The following is a 24,963-nucleotide window of genomic DNA, read 5'->3' on the forward strand; positions in this document are numbered from 1 at the left end:
GTGACAGGGGGTGATTGATGGGTAATTAGTGGGTGTTTAGGGTAGAGAATAGATGGAAACACTGCGCTTGGGTGGTGATCTGATGTCGGATCTGCGGGCGATCTATTGGTGTGGGTGGGTGATCAGTTTGCCCGCAAGGGGCAGGTTAGGGGCTGATTGATGGGTGGCAGTGACAGCGGGTGATTGATGGGTGGAAGTGACAGGGGGTGATTGATGGGTGGCAGTGACAGGGGGTGATTGATGGGTGATTGATAGGTGATTGACAGGTAATCAGTGGGTTATTACAGGGGAGAACAGATGTAAATATTGCACTGGCGAATTGATAAGGGGGGGTCTGAGGGCAATCTGAGCGTGTAGGCGGTCGATTGGGTGCCCGCAAGGGGCAGATTAGGGTCTGATCTGATGGGTAACAGTGACAGGTGGTGATAGGGAGTGATTGATGGGTAATTAGTGGGTGTTTAGAGGAGAGAATAGATGGAAACACTGCGCTTGGGTGGTGATCTGATGTCGGATCTGCGGGCGATCTATTGGTGTGGGTGGGTGATCAGATTGCCCGCAAGGGGCAGGTTAGGGGCTGATTGTTGGGTGGCAGTGACAGGGGGTGATTGATGGGTGATAGGTGATTGGCAGGTGATTGACAGGTGATCAGTGGGTTATTACAGGGAAGGACAGATGTAATTAATGCACTGGCGAATTGATAAGGGGGGGGGGGGGGGGTCTGAGGGCAATCTGAGCGTGTGGGCGGGTGATTGGGTGCCCGCAAGGGGCAGATTAGGGTCTGATCTGATAGGTAACAGTGACAGGGGGTGATTGATGGGTAATTAGTGGGTGTTTAGAGAAGATAACAGATGTAAACGATACATTTGGGAGGTAATCTGACGGCGGGTTTGCGGGCGATCTAATGGTGTGGGTGGGTGATCAGATTGCCCGCAAGGGGCAGGTTAGGGGCTGATTGATGGGTGGCAGTGACAGGGGGTGACAGGGGGTGATTGATGGGTGATAGGTGATTGGCAGGTGATTGACAGGTGATCAGTGGGTTATTACAGGGAAGAACAGATGTAATTAATGCACTGGTGAATTGATAAGGGGGGGTCAGAGGGCAATCTGAGCGTGTGGGCGGGTGATTGGGTGCCCGCAAGGGGCAGATTAGGGTCTGATCTGATAGGTAAAAGTGACAAGTGGTGATAGGGGGTGATTGATGGGTGATTGATGGGTAATTAGTGGGTGTTTAGAGGAGAGAATAGATGTAAACAATGGATTTGGGAGGTGATCTGATGTCGGATCTGTGGGCGATCTATTGGTGTGGGGGGGTGATCAGATTGCCCGCAAGGGGCAGGTTAGGGGCTGATTGATGGGTGGCAGTGACAGGGGGTGATTGACGGGTGATTGACAGGTGATTGACAGGTGATCAGGGGGATAGATGCATACAGTAAACAGGGGGGGGTGGTCTGGGGGGGGGGTCTGGGGAGAATCTGAGGGGTGGGGGGTGATCAGGAGGGGGCAGGGAGCAGGGGGGGGGATAAAAAAAAAAATAGCGTTGACAGATAGTGACAGGGAGTGATTGATGGGTGATTAGGGGGGTGATTGGGTGCAAACAGGGGTCTGGGGGGTGGGCAGGGGGGGGTCTGATGGGTGCTGTGGGCGATCTGGGGCAGGGGGGGGAGAAATCAGTGTGTTTGGGTGCAGACTAGGGTGGCTGCAGCCTGCCCTGGTGGTCCCTCGGACACTGGGACCACCAGGGCAGGAGGCAGCCTGTATAATACACTTTGTAAACATTACAAAGTGTATTATACACTTTGTATGCGGCGATCGCGGGGTTAACATCCCGCCGGCGCTTCCGTATAGCCGGCGGGATGTTGCGGCGAGCGAGCGGTGACAGGCGCCGGCGGAGGATCGCGTCACGGATGACGCGATCGCTCCGCCCATGCCCTTAAATGGACCGCCGCCTCTGTGGGTGAGGCCGTCCTGCAGGGCTCCACTTCCCCGCCGCCCCTGTGTAGTGGGCGGTCGGGAAGTGGTTAAGACCCGCTGTGACCCTGCAACGACAATTTGGCCCTTGCTCATCTTTCCTACTTCCAACAGATCGCCTTCAAGCAGTGAAAACTATGCAATTCAGATACACAGAACAGCTAACCCACAATGGCCTCAATTCTGGTAAGGTTATCAAACAAATTACCTCATGTGAGGTAATTTACCTCCATGGCTATCATTCATAAAGCATTTCCGCATGCGGAAATGCTTAAAACAGCTGACTTTACCGCACACGTAGCAAAATCTGCATTCATAAAGGCTCCTTCCGCATGAAAAGCTGACATTACCAAGCACAGCGATAAATCACCGCCTTGTGCAGTGATTATTGTAAAAAATGTAGCAAAATGTTAATTCATAAAGATCACCACAAGCGGTGTGAGGTCGGGAAGTACCACTCCCCCTCTGATGTGGCGATAACAATGTAAGTGAATGGAGACACACAGACCTCCCAGGCAGCTGCAGCAGAGCAGAACACGAGGAAATGCATCAACTCGGCAGCTTCCGTGTCTCCGCAAGCCTACCGCCAGCCAAGTTCGGGGAATCTCCGCACTGCTACCGCACCTGAATACTTTTTTATGAATTAGCAGCCAGAAGTCTAAAACACCGCCAGCGGTGTTTTCCTGCACTGATTCTCCACACCGACAGCACTTTCATGAATGATAGCCCATGTGAGGTAATTTACCTCATGAGGTAATAATGACATTCAACAATTCTGGTAGGCTTTAGTCATGTTTTACCTCATTAAGTAAATTATGAGAATTCCTGAGGTAATTTACAGAAAATAGCTATTCTCATGGAAATTAGTAGTAGCAGTAGGGTATTGTACCGTGTTAGCCATCAGTAAAAGCAAGAAGTTTTAAATCAGGATGATACCATTTATTGGCTAACTACAAATGAATAAGAATAAACAAGCTTTCGGCCTTGCAGCCTTCCTCAGGTTTATATCCTGTTAGTTTGCAGGCTGGTGGTACAGACAGCTTATATACATGCAACATCAAAAGGAAAAACAGATATTTTTTCAAGCATAAATACATCATTAAGATGCCTTAATACAAACAGACCATCTAAATGGGGTAAGATAAGGATCCTTGTTTACTTTATTGCTCACAGACCTGGTATAAGGATTGACCCAGAGGTATCGTAAATTCTTAGTTCACACGTTCAGCTAGGGTGGCTGAGACAGTTCATATATCATCAATCTCATACCAATATAGAAAGTTGTTGTCCTTATTCAGACCCTTCTGCACAGCTTTGAAACAATGTATAAATTTTGTTTCAGACCCATGGAAATTAGGGAGCAAGTTAGCACATAATTTACCAATCAGTTTAAAGAGAGAGTCTGAAGCCTCGGAAAATCACCCTTTTTTCAGCCAGGCCTGTTAAGCACTAATGGCTTAGCTCAAATGCGGCAAAACAAGGCTTTATTCCCCTTGAAATGCCCGGGGCAAATTGCGGGGCTCCTTCCTGTTGGAGGCAAAGCTTTGAGCTGCAGCTCTGCCTCCATTCACATCCATCTCCCGCAGATCTCCGCCTCCTCCCGCCCCTCTCTAACTTCTTTCACTAAGAGGGGTGGGGAAGAGGTGGAGATCTGCAGGAGATGGACACGAATGGAGACAGAGCTACAGCTCAAAGCTCTGCATCCCTGGGCAACAAAATCCACGACTAGGAAAGTTGTGGATTTTTGCCCTGGTATTTGGGGGTGAATAAATAAATAATAATCTTTAATTGTCTTCCATAAGTAAGAATAGTCTTTAGAATTTTTTTTGAGGGGGTGTATTTGATTATGTAGCAACCTATGATAAGTATGTTTATAGGCATCCCTTATTGGAAAAAAATAAAAATAAATATTTGGAGTATTATTTCTACTATGCTTTTCTATTACACAGCCTGAATAGGAACTCCACTAAACTGCAAAATGCATACAAATTGACTCTACCTCCAGGTACAGAAAGGTCTTGAAGAGACTCTGAAGCCTCAGAAAATCACCCTTTTTTTCAGCCAGTCCTGCTAAGCACTAATGGTTTAGCTGAAACACCGATATCCCGCAGCAAAACAATGCTTTACTGCATGCTAACTGCTGAAATACCTCATGTTTTACCTCACTTTATGCATTTATCTCAAGTTTTACCTAGTGTTTGGAAATGAAGAAAAATCTTTCAGAATTGCTTAAAAAAAAAGGAAAATACCTTTTGGGGGCAACATGGAAGGTTCTCCCTAGGCGTAGGCCACATCTGGGGTATGCACCGTCCATGTGTACTCTTTCCCCCACCCTGAGAGGCAGTTGCAGTGCTCCCGAGCAATGGTTGCTTTGTGGGGGTGTTTGCGCTGCCCCTCATTTCTTAGGGGCACAAGGAGGCCTACACGTGGCGCTCCTGTTGAGATGTAAGTATTTGTGTGGGCCAACTCCTGCAGGAATGTCAAGGAGGTAGCCTTAGATCCTGCATAATCTGGTAGGCGAATGCAGTATGCAAACGCTTTGCCATTTTAATTAGACGAGAGTCCGTTTAAATTAGTCATTAGACATGAGGCAGCAAGTATATAAGTCAGGTGAAACTGGTCAGAAGCACACACCTTTCATTCTTCTACAGTATGCATTCTCATGAGGTATTTTACCTACAAAAAATATTTACCTCACATAGCTACCAGAATTGAGGCCAATGTCTTAAAGAGAACCCGAGGTGAGTTCTAACAATGCTAACAGCACACAGAGGCTGGGTCTGCATATACTGCCCAGCCTAAGTTCCCCCTTCGCTCTGCTATGCCCCATAAATCAGCCGAGCTGTGTTGGCTGTTTACTTCTGTGTCAGTCTCAGCTGCTCCCTTGCCTTCTCCATAGCTCCAGTCCCTGCCTGCATCCCTTCCTTCCAATCAGCGGGGAAAGAAGGGATGCAGGCAGGGACCAGAGCTATGGAAGAGGCGGGGGAGCAGCGAGACTTGACACTTACAGAGGTAAACAGCGGGCTGCGTGCTGATTTATGGGGCATAGCGAAGGGGAAACTTACGGGGGATTGGGATAGCAAGAGGCTGGACAGTATATGCCTCTGTGTGCTGTTAGCACTGTTAGAACTCACCTCGGGTTCTCTTTAACCCCCTTGCCATTCCAATTATTGCGGCAAGGGGGCAGTGCAGCACTTTTTTTTTTTTTTTTTTTAAATCATGTAGCTAGCCTAGCAATCCTCCTGCGCGAGTTACCCCGAGCTCAGCTCTGGATAACCGGCAAGGAGGTTAAACCTGTCACAGCAGTTTCTACTTGTGATCAAAATTTCAATATAGGATTTTAGCTACAGAATGCCATTTACACACATGCAAGTTAACATCTCTAAGCAAAAAATATATTATATATATATATATATATATATATATATATATATATATATATATATATATATATCTCTATCTCTGAAGTGAGAGTAATGTGGTGGTCATTTTTGTTTACTTCTAAACAATACAATTTGCCTGGCAGTCTTGAAAATCTCTTTGGTTGCAGTAGTCTGTATCACACACTTAGAACAAGCATGCAAGTAATATGTATGCTTGTTCAGGGTCTGGCTTAAAGTATTTATTACAGGCAGATGATCAGCAGAGCAGCCAGGCAATGTGCATTATTTAAAAAGGCAAAATGTCAGCTACCATATCCTTCTCACTTCAGGTGTGCTTTTAAAGAGAACCCGAGGTGGGTATGAAGAATATTATCTTCATACAGAGGCTGGATCTGCCTATACAGCCCAGCCTCTGTTGCTATCCCAAACCCCCCTAAGGTCCCCCTGCACTCTGCAATCACTCATAAATCACAGCCACGCTGCTGACAAACAGCTTGTCAGAGCTGGCTGTGTTTATCTCTATAGTGTCAGTCTGCTGCTCTCCCCGCCTCCTGCAGAACTCCGGTCCCCGCCTGCATCCCTTCCCTCCCTGCTGATTGGAGGGAAGGGACAGGGGCAGGGACCGGAGCTATGCAGGAGGCGGGGGAGCAGCTGAGACTGACACTACAGATGTAAACACAGCCTCACAACAATGCTGTGATTTATGAGGGATTGCAGAGTGCAGGGGGACCTTAATGGGGTTTGGGATAGCAACAGAGGCTGGGCTGTATAGGCAGATCCAGCCTCTGTATGCAGATAACATTCTTTAACCATTTACCGCCTTCCTAACGTATTAAAACGTCATGCTTACTGCTATTAACAGCAACATGACGTTTTAATACGTCGCGCATTCCCGCCGCTGCTACCGCCGTGTGTCCGCCGCTACCGCCGCCATTACCGTCGGGATCCCGTGCTGGGTGATTGGGGAAGAGGACCGAACAGTCCTCTACCCAATCGCAGTGCCTGGAGTGAATGGACGTGACCGCGAACAGCGGCTACGTCCATTCACATAAACAGGAAATGTTTAATAAAGTGTAAAAAAAAAAAAAAGTGAACACGTCCTATGAGTGTTCACTAGCGCCATCTTGTGGCCAAAAAGTATATTACACCTACAAAATACATACATTTTCAAGTATATACACATCATTAATAAAATTACACTTCCAACCCTCCCCCCCCAAAAAAACACTTGTAAAAAAAAAAATCAGCTTAAAAAATAAATAAATAAATAGTTGCCTTAGGGACTCAGCTTTTTTTATTCTATATTTTATGGGGAAAATTAAGTTTAATTTATTACACAGGGGCTTGTAATTATGGCCAGAACAAACAGAAAAATAACCACTTATATTTCAAAATAATATACTGTCGCCATACATTGTGGTAGGGACATAATCTAAACGGTTTAATTATCAGGACCACTGGGCAAATAAAACGTGTTTGTTTTATCCACAGGAGAATGTTTAATTTTAAAACTATAAAGGCTGAACACTGAGAAATAATGATTTTTTTTCTTTTTTTTCTGTTTTTCTCAATAAAATGCATTTAGAATAAAAAAATTCTTAGCAAAATGTACTATCCACAGAAAGCCTAATTGGTGGCGAAAAAAACGAGGTATAGATCATTTTCTTGTGATAAGTAGTAATAAAGTTATTAGGGAATAAAAGGGAGGAGCGCTGACAACTGAAAATTGCTCTGGTCCGTTAGGATAAAAACCCTTGGGGGTGAACAGGTTAAACACACCTCGGGTTCTCTTTAAGTAATTATTACAGAGAATACCTTGCGGTTGACATGTAGTGATAATCTGAACTAATGGTTGCTAAAATTGCCATGGAGGCAGAGGCAGGACTGATCATAGTTGTACAAGCTTGGCAAAGTGAGAGGTTAGTTATTTGTCCCGACCCAAAGACCTAGTCAGATGATAAACTCATTTCATTATAGAGTAGATTAGAGATATAATACAGTTATTGCTACATTACTTTCTATTAGGCTCTATTTTCCCTGTAATTCCATGTCCCGAGAGGGAAAAAAAAAAAAAATCATGCAACAATGACATTTTCCAGGACACATCAAACAATTCATTAACTATCCCTTTGGAAGCTCAGTCTAGCTATATTCTATCAGTCATGGTCCAAAGTCGGAGGAGATGGGAATAGGGGAGAGAGAGAATATGAGAGGGTGAGTACTTTTTGAACCCCACACAAACCCGGGGAGAACATACAAACCCTATGCAGATTCTGGCCAAGTTCTGAACCAGAGTCTAGCAAGGTTAACCAGGCATCCTCTATATACAATGTACATGTATTACTGTAATATGCTTCTGCAGAATGCCACAAATTGTCTTTGGCTAATGTTTTCCAATAAACAGCGATTGACAATCATGTCTTCACCACTGTACTGTTATATATAAACAATAGCACATAACGTAAATAAAATAGTTTATTAGGAACAGAAACATATATACATATTAATAAACATCAATCATCATCATTCCCTTCTGTAGTAACATCAGTGGGTTGTGGTTCTGTATTTACTGTGTCTTCTGGACTGGTTGTCAGCTGTGAACTGCTTTCCACAACATTAACTACCTCTTCTAGCAAATCGTCATCAAGATCATCAGGAATCTCATCTGCATCAACAGCAGAAGACTGAGATACATCCGCAGATGAGGCCATGTCTGAAACAGAGCACAAAATAACAATATATTTACTGTATATAAACCTGAAGACGAGGCACAGACAAAACTTCATAAATGAAGTGTACATCTGCTAATGTCCTTCATGGCTTATAAGGTTCTAAATCATTTCTGGTCTAAACCTCCAGACTTCTGCTCCCAGTAACTAATGGCTTCTGAATTTACTTAAAGGTTGTCAGATTTGGCTGTTACAACATTGCAAAGTGAGATCGTAACAGAGTGTCAATAGAGCAGTGGTAGGTTCCCTATGAACCAATGTTAGGCAACGTCTCTCAGGAACCCATTTTGTAAGGATGCATACACACTTCCAATTTTGATTGGTCAATTAATGGCAAATTTTATCACTTTCCCGTGTAGTATGAGAGCTTAAAGGGATTCTGTGGATGTTATTAAAAACAAAAACTGACACTTACCTGGGCCTTCTACCAGCCCAATGCAGCTGTCTTGCCCCGTGCCATCCTCTACGATCCTCCATTCCCCGCCACCGGTCAAAGTCCAATTATTTGTTTAACTAGACGAATACAACTGCACCTGCGCGGCCGCACACATCCTAGCTCCGGTTGCATCTCTGGGAGTTTACTATGCAGGCGCAGTACGTGAAAACTTCGTACTGCGCCTGTACAGTAAGCTACCGGAGACGCGAGCGGGAGCTAGGATGCGCAGGCGCAGTTGTACTCGTCTAATTAGACAAATAATTGGACCAAGACCGGCAGAGGGGAACAGAGGCCCCCTGCGGCTGTCCTGTCTCGCACAGACGGTACAGGACAAATGCAGGGGCCAGTAGAAGCCCCAGGTGTCAGTTTTATATTTTTAATAACATCCACAGAACCCCTTTAAGTACACAATCTGCTTATAGTATTCAAAATGTGTATCACTCCTACGACATGACAATGGTAAAGTTGGACACTGATTGGCCAATCAAAATTGGATGCATGTCTTACAGAATGCAGTCTGATGACCACACCCACTTTGTTCTGAAGCTGCCTATCGGCTGCACACAAAATTCATCCTCCTAGATGGCATGATTTGCATGATGAGCAGGAGAACTGCAATCATGACCAGATCAATTAACTCCTTGGCAGTATGATTCTTTCCAGATTTTAGGGTCTAAAAAGCAGTGCAAATTTTTTTTTTTGTGCATTTAGACCTTAAAATCCAGAAAATAATCATACCTCAGAGATATTCTCCAGCAGCCCCAGCACAGAACACACCTCCCCAGGATCAAACACTGCATCTCTCCATAGTGAGGTCGCCATCTGTCATGTGACAAACGGTGATCTCACCAGAGAGATTAGGAGCCTCGGCGGAACCGAAGAAGAAGGACCTGCGAGTGTCCAGATCCCAGGGGAGGTGAGATCTAAAGGCTGCTCCGCTCTCTGCAAATTCCTCCCCTTTACTACCCCAATTCGGCTTAGGGTAGCAGCATTTTTTTTTTTTTACCTTGAGCCTGGGTCAGGAATAACACCAAGAAGGTTAAAGAGGTGTAGATAAGTGGTTGTATTATCATAACTGAAACACAAAACTTTTGATACATAGTGATGTTTTTCTTACCTGCCTGGACTTTAAAAGTTATAGAACTCAAGAAAATAGAAGCAACCCAACAAACTTGGCCTGAATTTATTAGTAACTGCATTGTGTGTTCCCAGCATTACAGAAAGCTTACTATTTCCGATAAATACTATATCTGAGCCTTTGCGGCGACAGTGTTATATGTATAGGCCCGCCCCCGGCTAGTGATGTACTCCCTGCTGGGCAGGAAGTGCGTCACTAGGATTTCCGTCAGCCACGTGGTTCATGCGGTAAAGAGCTACAGCCTTTGCAACGGCATTTCAGTGATTTGGATACTTCCGTTGCATCGTGTCAACTGTGCAAGTATTGCCCTTGCAACAAGCTGTGGCGGAGCAGAATACCGCCGAGCGACGCAACACGGCCATTGTGTAAGGGGCCTCAACTGGCAAATCATCTCCAAGTTGAAGCATGTTCTGCATTGATATTGCATAAAGTTGCAGATCACTGCTTATATCCATTTACATGTATCAGCAGTCAATGCTGGAAATCTGTCTGGGGTTATTCATGTGTATATTGTCCCATGTGTAAGTCATACCCTGGCTTTCTGCTTGAGCTTGCATTTTCTGCATTCTCTTCTCCAGTGCCAGAAGCCTGTTCTTCTCTATCCTCTGACGAGCTTCTTCACTCAGCTCAGTTGTAATGGGCTGTGAATAAGAAGGTGGGGAGAGCTCTGGAGGTGCAGGAAAGTCTTCAGAATCAAAGTGATTGTCTTCCATCTGTACAACAACTGGAGAAGCAAAACATGGAAAAGATTCATAAGCGAATTACTTGGCCATTAAAGCTCGGTTCCACATCCCCCCACCCCACTCCTCCAAATTAGCGCAACACCATCCCTCAACCCATAAAAGTCATAAAATGAGGGCCCTCAACTTCAGGGTCACTCACAGTCTGGCCAGCTAGCCATATTACATACAATACAATACAATACAATAACATTTCTATAGCGCTTTTCTCCCATAGGACTCAAATCGCTTAGGCTCTCTCAGATTCAGTAGTTAGTAGGATGAAGTATTCACACAACAAAAGTTATATTTCTGCAAATGCCAGACTGAACAGGTGGGTTTTCAGTCTGGATTTAAACACATCCAGGGATGGGGCTGTCCTGATCTGTTGAGGTAAGGAGTTCCAAAACACAGGGGCAGCATGACAGAAGGCTCTGGGACCAAAAGTTTCCAAGTGGACTCTGGGTATGACTAGATTATTAGAACCTGTGGATCTGAGAATGCGGGGATTGCTACGCAGCTGTAACATATCTTTCAAGTATCCAGGGCCAAGATTATTCAGGGATTTAAATGTCAGTAGGCCGATCTTGAATAGGACCCTCCATTCTATAGGTAGCCAGTGAAGGGAATGCAGGACTGGCGTTATGTGGCAGTGACGGGGTTGGTTGGTTAGCAGTCTGGCAGCAGTATTCTGTATCAGCTGTAGGCGGTACAAGACCTTTTTTTTTGGACCCCCTATGATCAATTCGCAGCTGTCATGACTCCTTCCATAACAACTTTGAGACAGATCACTTGCAGAAGCCACTGTAACCCACCAATTGATATACAATAAGTCAGAGGTGAGTAACAATGACTCTTTCAGATTAGCAGGGAGTGGTTGAGTCGTGCAATTGTCGTTCTGCTTCCAGAAGTGACAATGAGAGGCTTGGCTACTGCAATGATCTGGGGGTCCAGCCTTTCTAACGGAATCTACCAGAAGCCCCCAGAATGAAGTGATTGCTGGAACTTTGAAGTTCTACTTAAAGAGAAACTTAAAATGAACCTCTGGACTAAAAATCTACTCAGCAGAACTGAAAAGGCTTGGTGTTTCTTTAACAGTTTCACAACATCAGAACTTTGTTTTTCTTTACCAAAGCATCATTTTTAGCTGTACTTTTAGCTAAACTCCACCCATCAAAGAAAACTGCCCGGGCTTTTTTCCCTGATGCTGTGCAAAGCATGATGAGATTTCTTATATTATTCACGTTGCCTAGCAACTGGGAGGGGTGATCAGCACACAGGACAGTTGGAACTGTGTCTCATGCTCCCCATCACCTCCTTTCAACCAAAAAGATGGCTGCCCTCATGAAATCACAAACATTTGCCTGTTCTTTTAAAACAGGGTGGGTAAGAGATTATATTACCTATCTATTTTAATTAACATAACTAATGTAACTTAATGACAGTATATTTGTTTAGGCTGAAGTTCCTCTTTAAGCCCAAAATAAAAAAATCAATTTTACTCACCTGGGGCTTCTACCACCCCCCTGCATCTGTCCATTGCCCTCACAGTCACGATCGGATCCTCCTGTCCCCCGCCACCAGCTGTTTTCACTTTGCCGGCAGGCCTGGCCACGCGTAGCTTTCTGCTCTTACCCGTCTGTAATAGCGTCCTGCGCAGGGCGCTATTGCGGACGGGAACCCGTAGAAGGAGATGCATGTCCAGGCCTGCGAAGGCGCAGTAAGCCTGTCGGCCGAAAATGAAAGCTGGCGGCAGGGGAAAGGAGGATCTGAGAGTGACTGCGAGGGCATGGGACAGCTGCAAGGGGCTGGTAGAAGCCCAAGGTGAGTAAAACTTTTTTTTTTTGTTTGTTTTTTTAGGATTAAGGATCCCTTTAAAAGTGACATTAAAGCGAAAAAAAAGACGTATGATATAATGAATTGTATGTGTAGTATGGATAAGGAATAGAACATTAGTATAAAAAAAAAAAAATTAGTCTCATTTTTATTTTCAGTTATATAGCATTTTTTTATAGCATTGCATCATGTCATATTCGCAGTTTGCTCTGTCTTATAGTTTATAATACAGAGTGTGGTGGATCCTTTGAACTTCTCTTCTCACTGACTGTTACCTGAAGCTGTCTGTCACTGTTTCTTTGATGTATAGTGCTACAAAAATCAGGGACCAATTTGGTCCTGGAGCTAAGAGAAGCTCTTTTGCATAGATAACAACTGAAGTTTCTTAACGCTTCCAGTACTGGAAACAATATATGACTGGTTTCTTTGCAATTAATGTTGTTTTCAAGACGCAGCGCCGATGGATCAAAAAGCGCTCTGCAGTGTGTCTCAGCCCTTAGGCCGAACTAGGCCAGCTTGAAGATGGCCAGACAGCTATCAATTCTTCTCTTACGACCGACTGGAACACTGATTGAATCTGCCTAGAACCTACTGCTACAACATATCTAATTGATTCACTAGCAATCAACTTTGTGCAGTTTACTGATTGAAAGTCTGATGGGACATGTTGTAAAGTCTTCATGTGAAGGAGATAGAGCAGGATCTGTTGGGGAATCGATGGCCTATTGTGTTGCACTGCACCAAAGTTCCATCAATGCTTCTACAGATTTTTGCTGTAATCCATCAAGTGGGGTTTCCCGTGTAGAGTAGGAATCAATCATTATTCAATCAAATTCCAAACAGAGAATAAGCTTGGCATATTGGGCCAGCTTTACTGTGCACATCTCCCCGCCGTGTATGGAAACACATAATTGTGCACACCAGGAAACCTCTGCCCTCACGTCCTGCACCAATTCAGTGGGGAGCGGGGGAAGCAGTTGTGTGGCAGATGAAGTGGGCCGCAAAATGACACCAATGTGTAAGTGTCGTATAGCTATGTTTCTGTCCAAACCTCTTAGCTCTAATCATGTCAAATAAATATGAGGATACAGCAGCGCTGCAAAGTACCTTCTTCATTGACAAAGTCTTCATGAACAATCGGCATATCCATTCGTATTTTCTTTAGGCAAGTCTTAAAATAATAGGGAAGGAAAAAGACATACTGTAAGTAACAGAATCATTTATTTCGACAGGTACAACGGGGGTTGTACCCGGAATTATTTTTGGCACATACAGGGTTGGTGATGGTACAGTAACAGCAAAATTATAGAAATATACAAGATAGTTGCAGATATATAAGCAGTCATCATATTACATTACACGTTGCACATTACACATACATTTAACTAGATGGGTCTGTCTGAGTGCTATATCAAGCGGAGCTGCCAGACTCTATGCGGCGCTCAACTGCTCTGCAGCAAATACAGACACCCCACCACATGTCGTGGAAAGTGCAGGTGGTGAAATAGAAGGAGAGAAAGAAGAAGGAGCGATAGGAGAGAGAGATAGAGAAGTATAAGCTGTTGCTCTGAATAAAACTGCATGCCATCAAAGAGTGACCTTTTCACCAAAAGATTTACTTGTGCATTTAGACACTACAGTAGACATTCAAAGAATAGATGGACGAAGGGGAGTGGCGCACACAATGCGATTGGCCATCGCGGTGGTGAATCGATCTGCTGGGCGGATCGCTTGCTGGTTGGTGAACCTATCGGTTCATGCGGTCGTTATCAGCCACCTTAGTCAGGCGTGTGTACGGGCCTTTATTTGCATGCTAAGATAAGCTTGTCACCATAGTTAAAAAAAAATAAAAAAAAAATCTCACGATCTTGATGGCACTGCACAGTTACTGCAGCTAACCAAAGGCACCCAGACCAAGTATTAAAAAAAAAAAAATTGGCTGGGTTTTCTCTTGTGTGTACAGAGGAGGAAGTTGCGTTAAATTCCATTACTCTCTGGGCAGATGCAGGATATATCACATGAAGCATTACCGGGCTCCAGCCTAATGCACAGTCTCAAGTGACAGATTCATACCAGATCATTTATTCCTTATATAAAAAAAACTGGTGTATGTGCATGCTGAAATTTTCTCTACAATGCCAGTTCACTAATGTTAATTAACTGGAGAAGGGCATGAAAAATTAGGTGATTAACAGATTCCAATATATCACTGACCAAATGATGCAGCTTTTGAAATGTGACATAAAGAACAATTAATATGTGGCCTCCACACTGCAGCCTATCTAATGTAACAGAATAGGAAGGGATAGCTGAAGGAATGCCAGTGAAATGGGAGAGGAAGGACCTTTACCTCAAAAAGCAGAACTGACATCAGCAGTGGTTGGTATACAGAGCAAGAGGCACATACAGTAAGTATACTCTGTATAGTTCTAGTGAAAGCATTAGGCAGGTTTACTCACAAGAATCCACAAGCTCCATTCCCTTTATTTTAAAGGACACCTGAAATGAGAGGGATATGGACGCTGCCATATTCATTTCCTTTTAAACAATACCAGTTGCATGGCTGTCCTGCTGATCTATTTTGGCTGCAGTAGTGCCTGAATCACACACCTTAAAGAAGCATGCAGCTAAGCTATTAAGAGCACCTGACCTGCATACTTGTTCAGGATCTACGGCCAAAAACATTAGAAGCAGAGGATTAGCGGGACAGCCGGGCAAATGGTATTGTTTATTGGAAATAAATATGGAAGCCTCCATACACCTCTCACTTTAGGTGTCCTTTAACCACTTGAGGACCGTGGGCTTTACCCCCCTTAAGAACTGGCCACTTTTTTTCCATTCAGACCACTTCAGCTTTCACGGTTTATTGCTCGCTCATACAACCTACCACCTAAATGAATTTTGGCTCCTTTTCTTGTCACTAATAAAGCTTTCTTTTGGTGCTATTTGATGGCTGCTGCGATTTTTACTTTTTATTATATTCATCAAAAAAGACATGAATTTTGGCAAAAAAATGATTTTTTTTTACTTTCTGTGCTGACATTTTTCAAATAAAGTAAAATTTCTGTATACATGCAGCGCGAAAAATGTGGACAAACATGTTTTTGATAAAAAAAAAAACACCCATTCAGCCTATATTTATTGGTTTGGGTAAAAGTTATAGCGTTTACAAACTATGGTGTAAAAAGTGAATTTTCCCATTTTCAAGCATCTATGACTTTTCTGACCCCCTGTCATGTTTCATGAGGGGCTAGAATTCCAGGATAGTATAAATACCCCCCAAATGACCCCATTTTGGAAAGAAGACATCCCAAAGTATTCACTGAGAGGCATAGTGAGTTCATAGAAGATATTTTTTTGTCACAAGTAAGCGGAAAATGACACTTTGTGACACAAAAAAAAAAAAAAAGTTTCCATTTCTTCTACCTTGCGACAAAAAAAAATAAAATCTGCCACGGGCTCACCATGCCCCTCTCTGAATACCTTGAAGTGCCTACTTTCCAAAATGGGGTCATTTGTGGGGTGTGTTTACTGTCCTGGCATTTTGGGGGGTGCCTAATTGTAAGCACCCCTGTAAAGCCTATAGGTGCTCATTGGACTTTGGACCCCTTAGCGCAGTTAGGCTGCAAAAAAGTGCCACACATGTGGTATTGCCGTACTCAGGAGAAGTAGTACAATGTGTTTTGAGGTGTATTTTTACACATACCCATGCTGGGTGGGAGAAATATCTCTGTAAATGACAATTTTTTGATTTTTTTTTTACACACAATTGTCCATTTACAGAGAGATTTCTCCCACCCAGCATGGGTATGTGTAAAAATACACCGCAAAAAACATTGTACTACTTCTCCCAAGTACGGCGATACCACATGTGTGGCACTTTTTTGCACCCTAACTGTGCTAAGGGGCCCAAAGTCCAATGAGTACCTTTAGGATTTCACAGGTCATTTTGCGGCATTTGATTTCCAGACTACTCCTCATGGTTTAGGGCCCCTAAAATGCCAGGGCAGTATAGGAACCCCACAAATGACCCCATTTTAGAAAGAAGACACCCCAAGGTATTCTGTTAGGACTATGGTGAGTTCATAGAAGATTTTATTTTTTGTCACAAGTTAGCGGAAATTGATTTGGTATTGTTTTTTTTCACAAAGTGTCACTTTCCGCTAACTTGTGACAAAAAATAAAATCTTCTATGAACTCACCATAGTCCTAACAGAATACCTTGGGGTGTCTTCTTTCTAAAATGGGGTCATTTGTGGGGTTCCTATACTGCCCTGGCATTTTAGGGGCCCTAAACCATGAGGAGTAGTCTGGAAATCAAATGCCGCAAAATGACCTGTGAAATCCTAAAGGTACTCATTGGACTTTGGGCCCCTTAGCACAGTTAGGGTGCAAAAAAGTGCCACACATGTGGTATCGCCGTACTCAGGAGTAGCATAATGTGTTTTGGGGTGTATTTTTACACATACCCATGCTGGGTGGGAGAAATATCTCTGTAAATGACAATCTTTTGATTTTTTTACACACAATTGTCCATTTACAGAGATATTTCTCCCACCCAGCATGGGTATGTGTAAAAATACACCCCAAAACACATTGTACTACTTCTCCCGAGTACGGCGATACCACATGTGTGGCACTTTTTTGCACCCTAACTGCGCTAAGGGGCCCAAAGTCCAATGAGTACCTTTAGGATTTCACAGGTCATTTTTGTTTCAAGACTACTCCTCATGGTTTAGGGCCCCTAAAATGCCAGGGCAGTATAGGAACCCCACTAATGACCCCATTTTAGAAAGAAGACACCCCAAGGTATTCCGTTAGGAGTATGGTGAGTTCAAAGATTTTATTTTTTTCACAAGTTAGCGGAAATTGATTTTAATTGTTTTTTTTCACAAAGTGTCATTTTCCGCTAACTTGTGACAAAAAATAAATTCTATGAAATCACCATACTCCTAAAGGAATACCTTTGGGTGTCTTCTTTCTAGAATGGGGTCATTTGTGGGGTTCCTATACTGCCCTGGCATTTTAGGGGCCCTAAACCGTGAGTTCATAGAAGATTTTATTTTTTGTCACAAGTTAGTGAAAAATGACACTTTGTGAAAAAAAAAACAATAAAAATCAATTTCCGCTAACTTTTGACAAAAAATAAAATCTTCTATGAACTCGTCATACACCTAACAGAATACCTTGGGGTGTCTTTTTTTCTAAAATGGGGTCACTTGTGGGGTTCCTATACCGCCCTGGCATTTTACGGGCCCAAAACCGTGAGTAGTCTTGGAAACCAAATGTCTCAAAATGACTGTTCAGGGGTATAAGCATCTGCAAATTTTGATGACAGGTGGTCTATGAGGGGGCGAATTTTGTGGAACCGGTCATAAGCAGGGTGGCCTTTTAGATGACAGGTTGTATTGGGCCTGATCTGATGGATAGGAGTGCTAGGGGGTGACAGGAGGTGATTGATGGGTGTCTCAGGGGGTGGTATGAGGGGAAAATAGATGCAATGAATGCACTGGGGAGGTGATCGGAAGGGGGTCTGAGGGGGATCTGAGGGTTTGGCCGAGTGATCAGGAGCCCACACGGGGCAAATTAGGGCCTGATCTGATGGGTAGGTGTGCTAGGGGGTGACAGGAGGTGATTGATGGGTATCTCAAGGTGTGATTAGAGGGGGGAATAGATGCAAGCAATGCACTGGCGAGGTGATCAGGGCTGGGGTCTGAGGGCATTCTGAGGGTATGGGCGGGTGATTGAGTGCCCTAGGGGCAGATAGGGGTCTAATCTGATGGGTAGCAGTGACAGGGGGTGATTGATGGGTAATTAGTGGGTGTTTAGAGGAGAGAATAGATGTAAACACTGCGCTTGGGTGGTGATCTGATGTCGGATCTGCGGGCGATCTATTGGTGTGGGTGGGTGATCAGATTGCCCGCAAGGGGCAGGTTAGGGGCTGATTGATGGGTGGCAGTGACAGGGGGTGATTGATGGGTGATTGACAGGTGATTGACAGGTGATCAGGGGGGATAGATGCATACAGTACATGGGGCGGGGGGGGGGGGGGGTGTCTGGGGAGAATCTGAGGGGTGGGGGGGTGATCAGGAGGGAGCAGGGGGCAGGGGGGGGGGGGGGAAATAAAAAAAAATAGCGTTGACAGATAGTGACAGGGAGTGATTGATGGGTGATTAGGGGGGTGATTGGGTGTAAACATGGGTCTGGGGGTAGGCAGGGGAGGGGGGTCTGATGGGTGCTGTGGGCGATCTGGGGTGGGGGGGGGGGAAACCAGTGTGCTTGGTGCAGACTAGGGTGGCTGCAGCCTGCCCTGGTGGTCCCTCGGACACTGGGACCACCAGGGCAGAAGGCAGCCTGTATAATACACTTTGTAAACATTACAAAGTGTATTATACACTTTGTATGCGGCGATCGTCGGTGTAACATCCCGCCGGCGCTTCCGTATAGCAGGCGGGATGTTGCGGCGGGTGAGCGGCGTCAGGAGCCGGCGGAGGATCGCGTCACGGATGACGCGATCGCTCCGCCCATGCCCTTACAAGGACTGCCGCCTCTGTGGGTGAGCTGGTCCTTGCAGGGTACATTTCCCGGCCGCCGCTGTGCGTTAGGCGGTCGGGAACTGGTTAATGTGTCATACACACCTATATAATATACGATTCTACTGTACAGACAAAAGCTACTTTTGATTTTCCTTGGCCTATACAATCATTTCTAGTCATTCTGGACCAAATGTAAAGTGTGTACAGAAGAGAGAGAAGATGTGGGGTGTGTGTGTACGTTTTAAAAAAAACAGCAGATTGCACAAAGTGCTGCTGCACAAGTAATCCTATGGGATTACTCACACTGCAGCGAGTTTGCGGTTTCCAGCGATTGCAAACGTGCTGCAAGTAGCATTTTCCCGATGATTGCTTTGCGATTCTCATTCACTGGAATGAGAATCAACATCACCGAAAAATCGTGGAACACTGCAATGCAAATTTGCGCTCACAAGGTTTGCTGTTCCAAGTGTGAACAGGGCCTTACAGCGTTTCCACTCACTTACCTGCACCTCTTTTTTATTCCCCAGAGTTTCTAGGCGATTGAGAAAATCTTCAAACTGCAGCTTAGGATAAAGCCTGTGAGCCCAATTCTCCATCTTTCTGAGCAGAACCTTCAGGTCCTCAGCCTGTCAGACACGCAGAAAGGGAGATGACGGTATACAGTTGTGCTCAGTAGTCTACACATCATGGCAACATTTGTGAAATATTGGCTTTATGCCCAAAGTGTTCTCTTTCACTCAGTGGTTGGGCAAAGCAGTTTATTATTACCCAATAGTGTTTTTTTAACATCAAAATTACAAGTGGAAGCAACCAAATAGTGTTGATCAAAGGTTTACATAACCTTGAAGTTATATCAAATTTCTAATCAGTTTAAAAAAAATATATTAGCAATTGGAAGCCTTAAAGAGAACCTGTAACAAAAAAAAAAAAAAAAACTCCCCTGGGGAGTGCTCACCTCAGTAGGGGGAAGCCTCAAGGTCCCAATGAGGCTTCTCCCTCCGCTGTAGCTGCAGGCAATCCAGTGCTGGCTCCCCCAAAGTGTCCCGCAATCCGGGCTTGACAAGCCTGACATGGCTAATATAAATTTACCTTCCCTGGCTCCAGCGGGGGCGCTGTTGCGGCTCTCAGCACGGAGATAGGCAAAAATAGCCGATCTCTCTCAGGTCCACTCTACTACGCAGGAGACTTGCGCCTGCGCAGTAGAGTTGCCCTTGTTTATATATCTTTAAAAGGACTATAGCAACTAGTGCAATCTCAAAAAGGCAACAGAAAAAATCTCTGAAAAAACTTTATTCACACGAGTAAAAAACATCCAAAAACATGGTTCTTCAATATCACAATGGTAGGTCTTGGGAGTACAATAAATTAATTTTAAATCAGTTAATGGTTATAGCTTTGCGGGTATAAACTTCAAGGCAACGACACATGTTCGTTTCGGGCTTTTTATGTAGAGTAAAGTATGCCCTTCATCAGGCCGTGATACCCAGCTCTGCGTAGCCAAACCAACAAGGAAGACCGGTCAAGAAAAAGAAGCAGTAGAGTTGCCCGACAGGAATCAGCTATTTCCGCCTATCTCCGAGTGGAGAGCCAATACTGCGCCTGCGCTGGAGCCGGGAAGGTAAATATTTACATCCTCGCCATTCCGAGAGCTTTTTCGCCGTCGCCGTGGGACACAGGAGGATGGGAGAAGCCTCGATAGGATCCGGAGGCTTCTCCCACCCAAGGTGAGTACCCCCCAGGAACTTTTTCTCATTACAGGTTTTCTTTAAAGGACCACTATGGCAAAAAAGTGTAAAATGTTAAATACATGTAAACATATACAAATAAGAAGCACGTTTCTTCCAGAGTAAAATGAGCCATAAATTACTTTTCACCTTTGTTGCTGTCACTTACAGTAAGTAGTAGAAATCTGACAGAACCAACAGGTTTTGAACTAGTCCATCTCCTCATGTGGGATTCTCAGCAAGGCTTTTATTGTTTATAAAGATATTCCATGAAAATGATATGTACAATGATGCTGGTCAGCTTCCCTGCTCGCTGCACACTTTTTTGGCAGTTGGACTGAGCAACTGCGATTTACTAAGTGTTTTTGAAACGAAACAAAACCCTCGAGAATCCCCTATGAGGAGATGGGCTAGTCCAAAATCTGTCGGTTCTGTCAGATTTCTACTACCTACTGTAAGTGACAGCAACACGGGAGGAAAGCAATTTATACCTCACTTTACTCTGTAAGAAATGTGCTTCTTATTTGTATGCGTTTACATGTATTTTAAATTTTACGATTTTTGCGATAGAGGTCCTTTAAGCCATTCTTGCTCAGATCGACATGGGCTGTGTGTGAAAGAGAAGACATGACTCTGTAACAGCGCTCCCACAAACGTATTCTGCATCGAGCAGCACACAAAACACAGTGCCAGCAGTTCTATCGACAGTTTGTCAGATGTCTGTGGACAACTGATGGAGTATTGTGTGGAGCATGGTGGTGAGCACAGAAACATCAACAGGTATTGATCATTTACCTTAACTAAAGCCCTTCTGATAGTGCATTATGGGCTTTAGCTTAAGAGGCACATGATAAAGAAATAGAAGTAACAGAAAGTGTCTTTTTTCCTAAAATCTATGTGAACATAGCTGGAGATAGATAGGGAACATCTGACTGTGCCTTTGCCTTCTGTTTGCAGCTAGAAATGCTGGAGAACTATATCTGGAAACCAAATGAGGTATATGAGCTCCAGAATCCACCAGACAGAAATTAGAGTTGGGTCTATTCTTCCTGGAAATGGTAAGCTTAGGTAACTAATAGATGAGAGGTTCAAAGATGTGGATCAGTGGAATAGCTAGCATCAGAGAAAAAGGACAGAAGAAAACACAATGACAAAGCCAAACCAGAACCACAAGTTATAGACCCAGAGGTCAGGCTGGCAGCGAGAAAATACTGGCCTATGGGCATGATACACTAAGGTTTGGTAAAGTTGCCTTGCGCAGAGAGCGCACAGTACAGTTAACAACGCGGTAACAATGGAGTTAATGGGTTAACGACTGGTACTCCCCCTGCAATAGTGCATGGCAACTCTACGGGCCTATGTCTCAACCTATAAAATTTTAAGACAGCAAATGTAACATTCAAAAGCAAGCAAAGCTCTAGCAGGATGAAAAAAAAAAAAAAAAAAGTACCATACAGTGCTTCCTTAAAGGGTACCAGATATCAACATAAAGGGTATATTTATACTTACCCGGGGCATCCTCCAGATCCATAAGGTGCATGGGCTTCCTCGCCACCCTCTTCAGCCTTGAAAATCTGCCCAGTGGTGGGCTTCTGCGCATGTATGGTGCGGCCGCACGCATGCCCCTGATGCGTTCTGCTTCTGCGCAGTACTAATGCTCAGGCACAGAATGTCCCCAGCTGAGGGAGCGCTACAGGGGTTGCTTGTGCGGCCAGCCTGATTACCGGGGCAGATTAGAAGATCACAGAGCCAGCAGCGAAGGAGACCGCTGACCTCATGGGGTTGGAGGAAGCCCCAATTAAGTATAAATATTCCCTTTATGTTGAGATCAAGTTCTTTTTAATCACTTCAAGCCCTAGGCTGAAAGGTTGAAATACATGTGCATGTGCATTTGGCTGAATGGATGTTTTTGCACTAATGGTGCACAAACGTTCATGTTGCATGAAGTGGTAAAAAAACAGGAAGGAACCATTCAGTAGTTCTGACAATTCCCTGGTATAAAGATGCTCAGTGTGAGAATTTACTTGTGAGATGAGAGCATGCAGCAAGCATCTCCTACACTGAGGCCACCAGAAAGTCCTGTCAGAAGCAGAGCTCACCTCATGTCCTTTGCCTTTGAATTTTGTATCTTCAAACAGATGCCGCAGTGCCGGTAAGCCACGCTGTGAGGTGAGCCTGGAGAGGGTAACAGGAGACTCATTTCCATTGTGTCATTTTTGGCTTGCAAGGTTTTATTTGTTTAGTATTTCTTGTATGTTATTATATTTCCACTTTGCATTTTATTTTCCTATAAATGCTCGGAACACTGTGTAGCACAGTTTATTTCCCTAGTGGCCTCGTTCTCAGAGAGCATTAAGCAGCATTAAACAATAGTCTTATTAAAAAAAGTTTCTCTAAATGGTGTAACTGTTTCTTAGGGTTTATTAGAATCCATCTCTTGATGTAAATTCACTAAGAACTTAAAAATTTAGCATGGAAATATAAAGACAGAACACAACTACTCAGTTTAGGACTTGCTTTCATTTTACCTCAAATAGCCAACTGGCCACATCTTCTGGGAATGTCAAATACAAAACCTAGAGCTTTATTTAGCAAAGGTACTAAATTATGTCCGTTCCCACACCAAACTAACTTCTGGAGAAGTACAAATCTCCAGGAAGGATACCCTCTGGTACCAGAGAACAATTGGGAACATAGAGTAGAACCAGTGTTCCATCTCTGTCCCCGGTACCTTTTCTAATCCCCCCTCAATCTGTGTCACCTCCTTCCCCCATGCATTCAGTGTCCCCATCGGTGCCCTCTCTGTCGCCTGTATCTCCTCTTTGCCCATCTGTGCCTCCAGTGTCCCCCTGTGTGACCTCTGCTCTCATGTGCCTTTAGGGTCCTCCTCTTCCCCCCCCCCCCACTGTGCCATCTCCCCCCACTGTGCCTCCAGTGTTTTCCTCTGTTCCCTTGTGCCTTCGGTGTCACCTCTGTCTCATGCACCTCATCTATTGTCCCCTGGGCCTCCAGGTTTCCCTGTGTCACTTCTGTTCCCTGGTCCCACTCTGTGAACCCCCCCCCCCCCCCTACACACACACACACACACACACACACACACACACACACACACAGAGTCACCTCTGTCCCCTGTGTACCATAGTAAAATGCCATTTTACCAGCACTACATGTATCACCTTTCCACTCTCACAGATAATCTATACAACATGGGTTAAAGTCTCTGCCCAGCCAAATAGGTTATTTTCCCTGCTCTCCTCCATTAATCTTATGGTAAGATTTACAAATCTTGTACTTGTAGTTTCCCAATGGTAGTTAGATTGATTCTCCTTGGCAGACTAGGGAAAGTCTGCTGCTCTAACTCAGCCCCCTGCTGCATGTGTCTCCCCGCTCCAATGACTCCTACAGGAGGGGGAGGTTGAGTGACTGGCAGGCTGGCCATATCTCCCTTCTGCATCACGATTAGGATGGGTGGTGAGCGACAACACTACCATACCACTCCACTAATAAGCCAGCTAGATTATTTACATTAGTTTTTAACGTAGAGATGTTATCTTAAAAGAATGACGTGAGGAGGAGGAGGGAGCCAGGAAAGTAACCGCATTTTTGGCTGGACAGGAGCTTTACATGTCCTGTTCCATCCCCACTGCTAAACAAATACATGCAGACTGCAGGTTGCTATAGTGGAGGAAATTGTATAGCACACAAGAACCACTCAGGTCCAACATAATTACCTCTGGGCATCCAGCTTGGGTTGTGGCCTCTTCACTACTCTCCTGACAGGCTTCGGTGCTTCCTCTGGTTGTGACTGACCCATATTTCTGGTCCAGTCATCTAGGAAAAGAATTGTGGTAAATTCATGGGATTACAGTCATATCAGAGAGGAACACAATAAGCCGAGTTCCTGGATTCTGCTTACTTCTCCAGGCACCTCTCCTGTACAGTTATATTCTAACTGGGCTAAACGTACTACCCCACAATTTCCTTGGCATAGAACTTCACTTTAATTAAAATCAGGGCTGTGGAGTCGGTACAAAAATCTTCCGACTCCAGTTACCCAAATTTGCTCCAACTCCTGGACTCCTTAATCTAATTTTTACAAAAGCTATGGATTTGTTTAAAAAAAAAATCACTCCGACTCCTCGACACTGACTCCAAAGCCCTGATTAAAATAGAACTAAAAACATAACTTGGAGCTATGCAAGTCTATATTTTTAGTGAGCGATTTACTATTATTACTAATAACCATCTTTTACTTCTTCACATCCATGACAACATTGCGTTATTTGATGTACAGAGCACCTCCTGAATTCACATTTCTTATAGGGCTCATTTGAAAATCAGGTTTAGGTCATATTCATATAAAAAAATAGAGTTTTTTTTAAAGGATATCCGAGTTGAATAAGGGTTCGTTCACACCTAAGCGGCAATTGCGCAGTTCCCGCTAACCGCAAACCACAAGCGGTTTGCACCTTATGGCAGTGTTCTCACTGCCGC

At 44.4% G+C, this 24,963-nt stretch overlaps 1 protein-coding gene across 1 annotated transcript in view; it reads right to left on the reverse strand.

The window, feature by feature from the left end:
- Positions 1-7,808: 7,808 nt before the first annotated feature.
- TIPIN (TIMELESS interacting protein) overlaps positions 7,809-24,963 on the reverse strand; it is a 38,750-nt gene continuing 21,595 nt past the window's right edge. Inside the window, exons 3-8 of the mRNA XM_068272439.1 lie at positions 24,201-24,300; positions 22,569-22,644; positions 19,249-19,371; positions 13,317-13,380; positions 10,187-10,378; positions 7,809-8,064 (exon numbers count right to left, since the gene is read on the reverse strand). Of these exons, the coding sequence (XP_068128540.1) occupies positions 7,865-8,064; positions 10,187-10,378; positions 13,317-13,380; positions 19,249-19,371; positions 22,569-22,644; positions 24,201-24,300 (755 nt within the window). The 3' untranslated portion in view covers positions 7,809-7,864. The remainder of the gene's footprint in view (positions 8,065-10,186; positions 10,379-13,316; positions 13,381-19,248; positions 19,372-22,568; positions 22,645-24,200; positions 24,301-24,963) is intronic.

This window comes from Hyperolius riggenbachi, chromosome 3 (genome assembly GCF_040937935.1).
Source record: "Hyperolius riggenbachi isolate aHypRig1 chromosome 3, aHypRig1.pri, whole genome shotgun sequence".
Lineage (NCBI taxonomy): Eukaryota > Metazoa > Chordata > Amphibia > Anura > Hyperoliidae > Hyperolius > Hyperolius riggenbachi.